Source organism: Amphiura filiformis, chromosome 4 (genome assembly GCF_039555335.1).
Source record: "Amphiura filiformis chromosome 4, Afil_fr2py, whole genome shotgun sequence".
Classification (NCBI taxonomy): domain Eukaryota; kingdom Metazoa; phylum Echinodermata; class Ophiuroidea; order Amphilepidida; family Amphiuridae; genus Amphiura; species Amphiura filiformis.
The window spans coordinates 34,919,881-34,933,012 of record NC_092631.1 but is presented as its reverse complement, the minus strand read 5'-3'; the positions used below and the strand labels follow the sequence as shown (position 1 = coordinate 34,933,012).

The 13,132-nt window shown below is 38.3% G+C and overlaps 1 protein-coding gene across 1 annotated transcript; it reads right to left on the bottom strand.

Annotated features, from left to right (window-relative positions):
* Positions 1-7,413: 7,413 nt before the first annotated feature.
* LOC140150158 (uncharacterized) lies at positions 7,414-9,916 on the bottom strand. The gene is made up of 2 exons (XM_072172162.1): positions 9,910-9,916; positions 7,414-8,792 (listed from the first exon to the last, which is right to left on the bottom strand). The coding sequence occupies exons 1-2, from the start codon at positions 9,914-9,916 to the stop codon at positions 7,414-7,416; spliced, it is 1,386 nt and encodes a 461-aa protein (XP_072028263.1).
* Positions 9,917-13,132: the final 3,216 nt, after the last annotated feature.

Sequence of the window (13,132 nt, the reverse complement as noted above, 5' to 3'; positions counted from 1 at the left end):
ACTGGAAACTAAGAATTATAATAGAGTTCTCTCAATGTTCATCTTAAGCATGTCCCCTCCCCTTTCCCCACCAATCAATGTTGGGAGAAGATATGGTGAAGATGAGCATATTTGGTATGCCAACATTGTATGGGGGTAGCAGGGGGACCATTTCCAATAAGGCCTTTAAAGTGTTCGAACATTTTTTTTCTAAGATTGCAGGTCTCATCTGTATGCAGTTCAATAAATTTCCACCTAAGCAACTTATCGCGTATCCAAATGTTTCTGGACCAAGCTGCCTGTCAAGATGCAGTCCGAGCCATTATAACATCGAGGCTTGATTATGCCAACTCCCTGCTTTATGGTATTACATCGAAAGACTCAAACAGACTTCAACGTCTACAGAACCGTGCTGCCAAGCTCATATTCAAGGCAAAAAAATATGATCTTGCCACACCTCTCCTTCATGAACTCCACTGGTTACCAATACCTAGTCGCATCCAGCGCACTGAATGGTCTATTGTTCTATTGTGTCCGATTTGAGCGCTGACATATTGGAAAATGTTGCCAATCAATATTCATGAGAGTGTACATTCAACGTCCAATTTTCGAAATTGGGTGACTTGTGCTTGCAGGTGTAAAATACATCTGACTGGGCGTTTTAAATACGTAACGCATAAAGGCATTGACATCATCGAATGGCTGCCTATAGTGCTGTTAGTGTTAGACCTATGTGTGTGTGTGTGTGTGTGGGGGCTGTGTTTAGTTTCTATAATATTTATTATAAGGCCTACATTTATTTGTCATTCCTTTCTTTTCCTTTCTCTGTACTTATTCTTTCCTTGCTAAAGTATCACTCCCTCTTCTTATCTCCCTTCCCTTCTCCATCCCCTCATACTTTTGTCCCTCTTTCTCTCTTCCTCCAGCCCCCTCTCATTCTTCCTTTCCACTCCTCCACCTCTTCCTCCCTCATCCCTCCCAAGACCTCTCACAAAAGAGCTGCCCCCTTCAGTACGCCACTGTTTATGACATTCTCCTTCTTAAAATAAAATAAAATGTCAATTTGTGAAACAACTTTTATATAGGCCTATACCGGTATACTTATTATATCAGATATGTTACATGTATACGTAGCTATTACCATTATACAGTAATAGACATGCATACATGGCAGCCTTGATATGTAATCATTCAGCAAGCGCATTCAATTTATTTAAATGAAGCACCTACAGTCAGTGGGGTGACAACGAACTGCATCAGCGGCTAATGTGTGCCTTTTGAGCTTACGGCTACTCAATTACACCCTTGAGTGGTATGACAACAAAAGGTACTTTTCGTTATAGTAAGCGCTTTCACGCGACTTTCGTTTGATCACTTATTGACAGTAGTCTGATAGGTAAAGCGTTAATACACTGTCGGGTCAGCTTACCGATTTAATGGTGGAAGCCCTTTGTCCCAAACAAAAGGTACCTTTCGATGAATAGCTTGTCAGATTTCAAATCGGCACAAGGTTTCAATGCGTTACATAATCTATTGCCTCTCCATTCTTAATAGCTCCATGGTCGCATCCATTTCAAGCTGTTAACTATTGTCTACAAATGTTTCATGGACTCAACAATGAACATCTTACATCACTGAACTCATTCAGCCTTACATTCCCATACAGTAGAAGTGGATTACGCTCTGCTCAGGACAACAGGCTTCTCATTGTTCTGCATACAAGCACTATAACTGGTGATAAAGCCTTCTTTGTAGCAGGACCTTTTCTTTGGAACAAACTTCCTCGCCATATCCGCCACGCTCCAACGCTGGCAACCTTTCGGTCTTAGTTGCAAAAACTGAAATGATCTCAGCACATGTGAACAACACGGTCCTGTCTCCGCTATATCAAGCCTGTCACCAATTAAACATGTCTCCAATTAGCTGGCCGGGAATCGTTTGATGTTCATACAGTGTTCAAAACGAATACACTAAATGTTCACAGGAATGTTCACGTTTGAACACCTGTTCAATATGTAGTGTTCAAAATTTTAACAAAACGTGCTTATTGATTTTATGGGCACTAACGATTAAACATATAGTGTTCATTTTGTTATTGAACACTTTACGAAATTGATCACAGTAAGTTAAATTTTGAGCAGCTGGTGTTCTAATGCTAAACACTTTTTTTGTAGTGCGTGGTTCAGTTGAACATCCAGTGGGTTGAATTTGAAGTTTTCCTACATTATTGGAACCAATGTTTTTGACATCCTTACACTTCAATGATAAAACTAGAATTGGTTCCATTTTCTCTGAACCCCTATGCTTCCCACGAGTGGTCGAAGGTCATAATAGGACCAAAATATATTATTTGTTCGATCATGTTGTAATATATCATAAATTGTTCCTCTTATTGCTAGAAATAAAATACATCAGTAACAGGGTTCGCAGGTTTTTGCCGCAGGTGGAAAAAACCGCGGTTTTAACCACGGTTTTAACCACTTGGCAAAAACAGTTTTTGCCGGCAAAAATGGCAAAAACTAAAAAGTGATTATAGTTCAGTTTTTTCATCTCAAAACAAATTATAAAAGTTACAAAAATAAGTTCCAGAGTCTAACAAGGCCAGATTTTGTGATTATAAGCAATATATTAATTGGTTCCATTTTCTCTGTACCCCTATGCTTCCCACGAGTGGTCGAAGGTCATAATAGGGCCAAAATATATTATTTGTTCGATCATGTTGTAATATATCACAAATTGTTCCTCTTATTGCTAGAAATAAAATACATCAGTAATGATATTTAAATAAATGAATGAAAAGTATTCTTTTCTCACGATTGAACATCATTGGCAAGCTAATATTATGAGGACAATGAAAATGACTCCTTTTTTGAGAAAATAAGACGTTTAAAATTGACATTCCGCAAAAACCAACTTAAGCGGTGAGTTCCTTCGAACGAGACAGATTTGACCTAGAAAAAAGTTGACGTCATGCAATGAGATGTGCCCGCTTTGAGAGAAAGGACTGTAAACATTCTCAATGCACAGGACGGATACTGTTGTTGCTCTCAGAAAAAACTCCGAATTAAATATTACAAATTTAATGGTTTTTAAACATATGGATAAAATCAACTGCTTAAAAAAATATTATTAGTAAATTGTGATATTACAATTCATATGTATATCAATATCATGAGAAATATTTGGACTAAAAAGTGATCAATAATGTATTCATTATGCAAATAAACAATTTTAATGAGCTGGTAGCTAACCTTTGTTGACCATTGAAGATCGCGCATTTATATATGAATCATAGATCATCTAGATGATCTATGCATGAATAAACATGAGAAGAGCTCTAGGCTCATTGTGTTATCGTAAACATAGGCATGATAGGGAAACGGCGGGTAATCCCACTCTTGATATTGGTATGGTTTATTCTATCTTACGTTGTTTTAATGTGTAATAATGGGCTTAAATGAAAAGATATTCGGGATTACCCCACTCTCTCCTATAGTGTCCGCTTCATTTACTTACGTCATCAGCCCGCTGCCTTGAAAATCCATTTCGTTTCGAACGGGTGAAGGATACGTACGAGCCCGAACTTTACCAACACAATTTCTCTTTTTTCAGGAGAAATACGCATTAAAAAAATTGCAACGAGTATCAACTTGTAATGTAATAACTATTCTCTTCGAATGGAGATAAACTTGTTTTTGCAATAGATCTGCCGTTTCAGTCAATAATGACAACCGTGAAGCGCTGTAGAAAATGTACATTTATTTACAACCGCTTTAATGACAACCGCTATAGAAAACGTCAATTTATTTTAACATTGCTGATGTTAACCTGTTCGATAGTGAGAAAAGAATACTTGTTATAAAATTTCCATTTATTTATTCAAATATCATAACTGATGTAAACTTGTAACAGAGAGGAAACAGTATTTGCTATATATTTTAATTGTTTTTGTCATAGAGGGACAAAGATGTCTCAAGTTTGAATTTATATTTGAACAATTGCATTGATCATTTCATAGAGAGCGTGTAGAAGAATTCAAGTATCACTGATATACTTTTGAGTTATGTTGTAAAGAGGACTGAAACAACACAACCTTTGTAAAACGTACATAACTCATAAATCAAGTATATGATTTGGAGAATGAACTGCTGCAAAACATCAAGGTGTTATTTTTCAATAATATTTTAGATTTAGATAATGCAAATCTATCTTTTTGGCTGCCTCGACCAACAATACTTTGTCAACCATTAAACTCAGTTCTACACCTGACATTTACAATATGCATCATTGAATAGCTCTCTAGTTAGGGAAAAAGTTCACTTTGGTGACCACTCACTGGCTAGTAAGGTTTGACGATTGATTCGACTTCTATGGACCATTTAGAAAAAAAATAGCCACCATGTCCCTCGCGAAAATCCCGGCATTTTTCGCTAGAGGCCAAAATCCAAAATGGCCGCCACCACCATTTTGAAAATTTAAGTTTTGAACCAGAGCACCTATAATCATGCACAAAGACACTTTTTCGGATATGTCGAGTACAAGGATTCCGATTCTGACATTACTCAGAACCCTAACTACTCGCACGCCTATATCACCGCAAACCAATCAGGGCATCAGAGGTTTATAGCATGGCTATTGGCAACTGACTCGTCGCATTTTCTCAGTTCTACTGTTGCAAACAACACGTTACCAAGAAGCTCCTCTGAAGTATTCGCCTGCTGAACGGAAAATTGGAACTTTTCGCATTCCTGTCAACTTAGAAGTGATAGCGTATTATTAGCAAGGTAAGTGCTACAAGATAACTGATTTCTTTGTTCTATAATTGCAATTTGAGTTGAAATGAATTCTTTATACTACACACCTGTATGTTATATATGAATCAATGGCCTAACACGAATTTCTTCAGCATTTGAATGTTTTTGGCTGATTATTCATACATTTGCTCAATTTTGTATCAATTCCAACCATTTTTGTCATATTTTAAATTCATCGATAACAAATTGTAATCAGCAAATCATTGTAAGGGCATATTAGTGAGCCAAGAAGAAAGGAAAGAGAAAATTTTCCAAATGTATTGAAGGCAAGTCGCGACCAATTTTAGCCGTAATGTATGATCGTTTTAATACCGGATCGTTAATACCGGATCGTTTTTTAAAACGATCCGGTATTAACGTATCGTTTTTTGTAGTATTTCAATACAATATTTGTAATACAATATTTTTTGTAATGTTACAATACAATATCTGTAATACAATTATACAAATACAATATTTGTAATGTTTACACATGTCCCAACTTACAGCAAAATTTCGTTCTGTTTATAGCAATTTGGACATGAAGTGGTAATAAACGCGGGAAAAACACAACACAAATAGACTTAAAACCTGCTCATGTTATGACAATTTGATTTACACGGTTGTGTGTAGCCTTGTTATAGATCCAATTTGATACCGCATTTGCTATCAAAAGTATCAATTGACAAAAATTAATATCAGTATATATTTAACAGGATTTGAGTATATTATTTTGCGTGTAGGCCCATTTCTTTGCAATTTTATATTATGTGTACTTTTTAAGGGTCCATTCCAAATTTTGTGAATATTGTTTGGCATTTAGAACACAGCTGAAGCATTAATTCCTTCAGAACACTGTTGGCATGTTAGCGCCAAGCAAACTGTTGTTATGACTATATGGAAATATTTTCCACAAAAATTATTTTAAAAACTCCGTTTGTAAGAGTACTAAATCATCAAAATCATGCAGTGCATAATTTGTTTCCCACACCCCACCCTAAACTTGGGAGCTCAACCAGTAACAACGAAAGATCACTGACAATTCCATCATTTGGGCAATAAAACAATCAAATATAAAATGTTCAGATGCTTATCCCATGAATTCCCTTTGATATATCTTGCCTTTACCGAAAAAAATCTGGTGCTACCACTTTATCCCGTTAGCCCTTGAACAGTTTCTTTGTTTGTGTGAATACTTTCTTTCTATTCCTATTAATTTATAGATGGACGTTTTCAAAACGCGTAATGCTGTACTGCTTTGTATTGGATGTGCTCTGATTAGCGAAGTTAGCAGTTGGCCAGGCGTCGGGGATAGAAACCCAAACAACGGTGACGGTAAGAATAAGCTAAGTTTTTCATAGTCTTTTTCTGCGTCATTTCAACCAAACTGAAATGTTGAGATAAAAACGGGTTGAAAAATGATTATTCAGATTCAGATTCAAATGATTAATTCTGTTACGGCTTGTGCTTCTAGATGCTTGTGCAAATGGAATATAATTGTGTACATAATAATGTAGTACTAGCTACATTGGAGGAACACATGCGCACAATGATGTAATTATTGTATCAATTGTACGTTGATCAATCAATTGATTTTCATATATCAATTATTGCAACCCTAACCCATGTCAAAATGGAGGCGTCTGTGCAAATAGAACAGATTCTTTTATCTGTGCACCACCTTCCCTACGCCATGCATACAATTATGTGCTTCTGGATATAACAGAGTACCAGAACATAATATCGATCATTTTGACTTCAGTACACGTGGGCACCGCACCGGCTATACACAAATTTCACATAGAACCCCAAAGTTAGAAAATAAAAGATTAGAGATTACCATACAAACGAAACAGTAATCTTTAGGGGGGGTGTATGTAATTCCTGTGTAGACACCTTGATGACATCATACTCTATTTCTGTAATGAGGCATTACTGCTTGGTAGGAAACCCGAGCAGTGGTCAATTTTCAATCTCATCCCAATTCCAAAAAGCGGTGATCTCAGAGAGAGGAGGAATTACAGAGGCATTTGTTTATCATCCATTCCATAGTGGCAAAGACTACTACTCAACAGAATTCGCCCCTTCCTGGATCCTGTACTACGAATTAACCAAAATGGCTTCCGCCCTGGAAGGTCGACAGTGTCACAAATACTGGCCTTGAGAAGAATTATTGAAGAGATTAACAACAACAATCTGCAAGCAGCACTGGTCTTCATCGATTTTAAAAAGGCATTTGACACCATCTATAGAAGTAAAATGCGAGACATTCTAAGAGCATATGGAGTACCAGAGAAACTTGTGGCGGTTATTGGAAACACCTATGCGAACACTGTCCAAGCTAACAATAATTGTTCGTTGTTACAACGTCGTCTAAAAGTTATATAAAGTCAAAATTAGAAGAATTTTTTGACTTCAACACTACTTAAAATTTGATCGCTTACCGGGAGCGCTTTCACAGTACCAACTGCGTCCTCAGCCGGATGTTATGGCTCTGATGGTTTATGGCTTGTTGACAACCTTCGATGACGTCACACTATTAGAAGATGACGTCAAAGGTGTTGTCCTCGTCCCCCTGGTGTTCTTGGGTATGAGTAGGTTGTCCCAAACTGGATCTAAATCCAGTCCAGTGTCTCTGTTCTTAACTGGGTCCTTTTTTCCTGATGTGTATGGCTTCTAGGACCCTTCTGGAAAATTCTTTGGGTTCTTTTTCCAGCACATTTACGTTGTCCCAGTCTATTTGCTGGGTGTTTTTGCTCCTGGAAATATGCTCATGTACAGCAGATTTGGAACCGGCAGCCTTTGATTTATGTTCAGATAGCCGTTTTTCCAACTTTCTACCTGTTTCACCAATGTACATAGCATCACAGTCTGAACAGGAGATTTCGTAGACGGTCCCTGACTGTTTTAATTTGTCTACTTTATCTTTCGGTGACACAAGTGTTTGCCGGAGTGTGCGGTATGGTTTAAAGGCTGTGGGAACACCTGCTGTTTTGAATGCTCGGCGAAGCTGCTCCGAAGTTCCTTCCAAGTAGGGTAAAGTTATTGTGAACCCCCTGGAAGTTTCACTATCCGGTTCGTCCTGTGAAGCTGATTTTTCACGCTTCTCCTGGGCTCTGAAAAAGGTCCAGTAGCGAAAACCGCAGTTTCGGAGCGCTCCTTTTACGTGTTCAATTTCCTCAGCTCTATCCTCCGGATCCGTAACAATTTCACTCCTATAAAGCAATGTCTTGATCACACTTAATTTGTGCTCCAGTGGGTGATGGGAAGCGAAACTTAAATACTGGTCAGTGTGAGTTGGTTTTCTAAAGATCTTGACCTTCACACTGCCATCGCTAGCCCGTACGATCAGAGTGTCTAGGAAAGGAAGTTGCCCGTCTTCCTCTTCCTCTCTGGTGAACTTAATGTTATTATCTTGCGAATTTATGTGATCTGTAAATTCATCCACGTGCGAAGTTTTTATAACGCAGAATGTGTCGTCGACATAGCGAACCCACATGCGTGGTGGATGAGGAGCGGATGACAAAGCTCGCTTTTCAAAATACTCCATATACGCGTTGGCCACCAGCGGACTGCAAGGACTGCCCATTGCGCATCCATCCTTCTGCTGGTAGTATTTCTCTCTGAACACAAAATATGTCGTGCTCAAGTAAAAGTTCAAGAGATTGATGATGTCGTCCACCTCTAGATCTTCCGCTGTCCCTACTTTCCAGGTTTCGTCATTTTCCAACAAACTGCGAACGACGACGAGAGCTTCTTTCACCGGGATAGAAGTGAACAATGCCGACACGTCAAAGGACACTATGGACTCATCAGGCTCTACTTTTAAGTCTTTGATCTGGTTAACAAAGGCCTGAGAATTAACGATGTGATGTTCCGTTTTTCCTATCAAGGGTGATATAATGTCCGCAACAAATCTCGCAAGATTATAGGTCACAGCACCGATGCTTGACACGATGGGTCTTAACGGTGCCTCGGCTTTATGTATCTTTATGAGACCATAAAATCTGGGAACATCAGCTACGGTAGGATATAAGTCCCAATATGTCTTGCTAGTTATCGCACCTGTTTCTTTGAGTTCTTTCAACAACTTGATAAGTCTGCTTTGAAATTTCTGAGTGGGGTCTTTTTCAGAGTCTCATAGACACTTTCATCTTGCAGTAGAGCTAAAGCTTTCTCTTCATACACTGAATTGTCTATCACAACAGTTGCTCTTCCCTTATCAGCTGGCAAGATTTGGATGCTTGTGTCTTTCTTTAAAGATTCAACCGCCGATCGTTCTGCCTTATTGATATTGCTTACCGGGGGCTTAGCATTTTTTGCAATGTTCACAACACGAGCATGTAATTCAGCCGCTTTATCGTTTGCAATTTGTTTACATGCACTTTCAGTGGCAACTACAATGTCATTGATGGGCAAACTTTCTGGACTTACCGCGAAGTTAAGAACAGAGACACTGGACTGGATTTAGATCCAGTTTGGGACAACCTACTCATACCCAAGAACACCAGGGGGACGAGGACAACACCTTTGACGTCATCTTCTAATAGTGTGACGTCATCGAAGGTTGTCAACAAGCCATAAACCATCAGAGCCATAACATCCGGCTGAGGACGCAGTTGGTACTGTGAAAGCGCTCCCGGTAAGCGATCAAATTTTAAGTAGTGTTGAAGTCAAAAAATTCTTCTAATTTAAATTATACCACTACGTATGAATTTACAATTTTTATATAAAGTCGTATAAACGTAATATATGGACATTGTTAGTACGTAAATCTGTGAACTCGTATTCGTGTTGTAAAACGTTACTCACGAACGTTAATGTAACGTCGAAACAACGTCACTATGAAGTTATATCAACGTCCGAAAATAACGTTGTATCGGGGTCAGACTCATGACATTTATACTGCGTTGTAATAACGTGCTTTATACGTCGAAACAACGTCATAAATTTGCGTACTAACGACGTCCGTAGATGACGTTGTACCTGGGTCAGTTCATGACTTTTAAACGACGTTTTAACCACGTGATTATGACATTATATTACCATCCAGCAACAATGATGCTCAATCCCAAAAAGGGAGAGCGTATAAAATTCAAAGTTTTGAGTTGCACGCTAATGGAATGGAAGAATTTACATTCCATGGTGTCAACATCCTAACTATTTTTCAGATTCGTATTTGTGTAACGTTTTCTGAACGTATTATTCAAACGTTGTCACCAGGTCTGGTCAAACATTGCATCAACGTCGAAACAACGTCATGACGTTATATCAACGTTCAAAAATCAACGTCGAAAATAACGTTGTCACTACACGAATACGAGTTCACAGATTTTCGTGTTTACAACGTAAATGACAACCTAAGTCCAACGTCGGCGAACGTAGTGAAAACGTAGTGTGTTAGGTGGGGTTGTTCATGTTACCACACCAGATGGAATCACAGACGACTTCATAATTCAGGCTGGAGTACTACAGGGGACACAATAGGCCCGCAAACAATTACAGACCTCGACTTTGCTGACGATATAGCACTATTGGCCGACAGTCTCAGTGATGCCGAAGAGCAACTTCATCTTGTTGAGACTGCAGCACTAACAGTCGGTCTCAGCATGAACGCCAAGAAAATCAAGGCAATGGTTTGCAATATGACTGCATCCCCAATCCGAACACTTGATGGAAGCGAGCTTGAAGTAGTTAATGATTTCAAATACCTTGGGGCTTGGATTGGCAGCAGTGAGTGGGGTGACATAAAGATGTTCTGTCATTAATGCATTGTCTTAACTGAAAGATTCTAAATCTTTTAGTTTTGACAATGCTCAAAACAGACTTAAAAGTATTACAAGATTGTGTGTGAGTTTTATTTTAACCCGCAACTAATGTATGTGTGTATGGGGTGTGTGTGTGTAGAGGGGGAGGGTGGGGTGTGAGGGGTATAGGTGCATAGGTGTTTGCCGGCAAATGCGGTTATGAATATGAAACATTCCAAACGTGGATGTTACATGTAGTGCAACCGGGGACTGTCTTCATTTATTCTGACATGCGCACTTGACTGCAAACAGCCTTAAAATGCATTTGAGAGTACATCCTCTATTGTTGATATAAAAATCAGTCCCCGGTTGTGAGGTTAAAATCTAAATAAGTTGGGTTTAATTTGTATTAAATGGGTCAACGTCCCCGGTTAGACGCAGAAAATCAGACAAACTTATAATGATTATGAATAAGATTATTACATTGAGATTATAAATGACATGGCCATGGGTAAATAGCTTGACATTGTTTGATGCATGTTCTGCCCCCCCCCCCCCCAAATCAAAGAGAAAAGTGAAAGAAAAATGGTTATTGTAAACTTGATGTATGAGACATTGTTATTATTTACATTTCAGCTCCATTTGATTTCACTCTTGGAGATATGACATCTTCCTCAATCAATGTGACAGTGATGGAAATTGCAGATGTCATCTCCTATGAATTAGTTTTAACTGACCCAGATGGTGGAGAAACAGTAGTTGATATTACACCAGCAGACTTTATGGATGGACAATTTACTCATATGTTTGACAATCTTCAACCTGAAACAGATTATGAAATTGGCCTTAGATATACAAATGCTGATGGAGACACTATTGATGCAGAACCATTGATGGCAACAACTGCAGGTAATCAAACTCTTCATGCTTGTGTGTATGTGGAAGAGGTGGGTAGGGGTGTTCCTGGGTTCGCTTTTCGTGCATATAAATTCATGTATAATTTGCACTCTAACAAAGTGTTTCCATTCAAAGTCCAAAGCCAGTTGTTTCAAAGCATATATTTATGATATTGAACATTAAATTGTTTTCGTTAAAAATTATCCAGCATTGTAACTATTAGTTTCACGCCTCACGGCAATCGTCCGACAACTGCGCTGTTGTTGTTTTGATTTGTGATTACGGAACCGAAAAATACGCAAAGTAGGCTTACACGAATAGGCCTACGAGTGAACATGTACGCATTAAAGCACTTCATGTTTTGACATTATGGCAACACTGATCTAAATCAAGTTTCTGTTATCAAACAATCATCTGAATGTGACTAACTAAAATTAATATTCTTTATTGAATTTGAGCAGTTTGCAGAGCAGAGATTTACATGTGCCCCAAATCCAAATGCATGCCTAGTGAATTGCAATGTGTTCGGAACACTGACTGTCGGGACAACTCACTTGAAAGATGTGGTATGTATCATTAGTTGAATGCAAAGTAGCAGAAGTATGCCCGCAGCTGCAATATCTCATACTGTCTGCTACTTTGTTTTACTGATTGAGAAATCAACAGCTTTACAATTGGTCACCACCCCAACTGTAATCCCAACCAATGGCGTAGTGTGACTCATCCTAATGGGGGGCTCATGCCAGGAGGGAGGAGTGGGGGCATGTTCCCACATTTCCTTAAAATGCTGTGCCACTGATCCCAACCCTGACCATATAATCTCCTAGTTAAAACCCTAATCCATGTAATCCCAATCTCTTGGGCATTTATAACTCCATGTTACATAAAGATCATAGCGAGTTCTAAATCCATACACACTCTGTAGAAGACATGACCTTAATGTCTCACACAGTGATTTCTACTGGAATAGCCCAGTGTTGTGCATTAAGTATTTTGAAAAGAACTTTTTGGAATTCACACTGCTAAATTTTGATTTTTTCCCTGGGTTTTCACACCGTTAAAAAGGCAACATAAATGGAGGGGGGGGCAATCATTTTGGGAATAGCCCAGTATTTCACTTTGCACATAATACATTATGTCATGGCAAATGAAATATAAATTACTCACCTGATGTAGAAAATACATTGTGTTTTACTACTTTGAAGTTGTTATCGATGCTTCAGGCTGAATATATCTTTTGGTGATTTCTTTTGTAGAATGTGGTAGATTTGGATTTAAGTGTAAAATTGAACCCCCTAGATGCATACATGTGAGTTCTTTATGTGATGGATCTCCCGATTGTGCAGATGGCAGTGATGAGGAAAGTGGTTTATGTAAGTAATTTATATTTTGATTTTGACATGTCCTTGTAAAGACCAATGTTAGCTTTGTATGTGGTGGTAAAATATTATACAGAATTCAGCATATCTGACAACGGTAAACCTTGATGGCACGACTTAGACATATTGACTTTGTTGGATATAGATATATGTATCTTTTATCTAAGTATGTTATACTTTGATATCATTATTCCAGTTAGTGAGTAAAATGTGGTTACCATCCTTTGTGCTAGACAGTAGTATCATATCAAAATTGAATAAGGAGATATTGACAGGACTAATTCTTTACATATAAATGCATATTTAAAATTATCTTAATATTGTCTCCACTACAAGT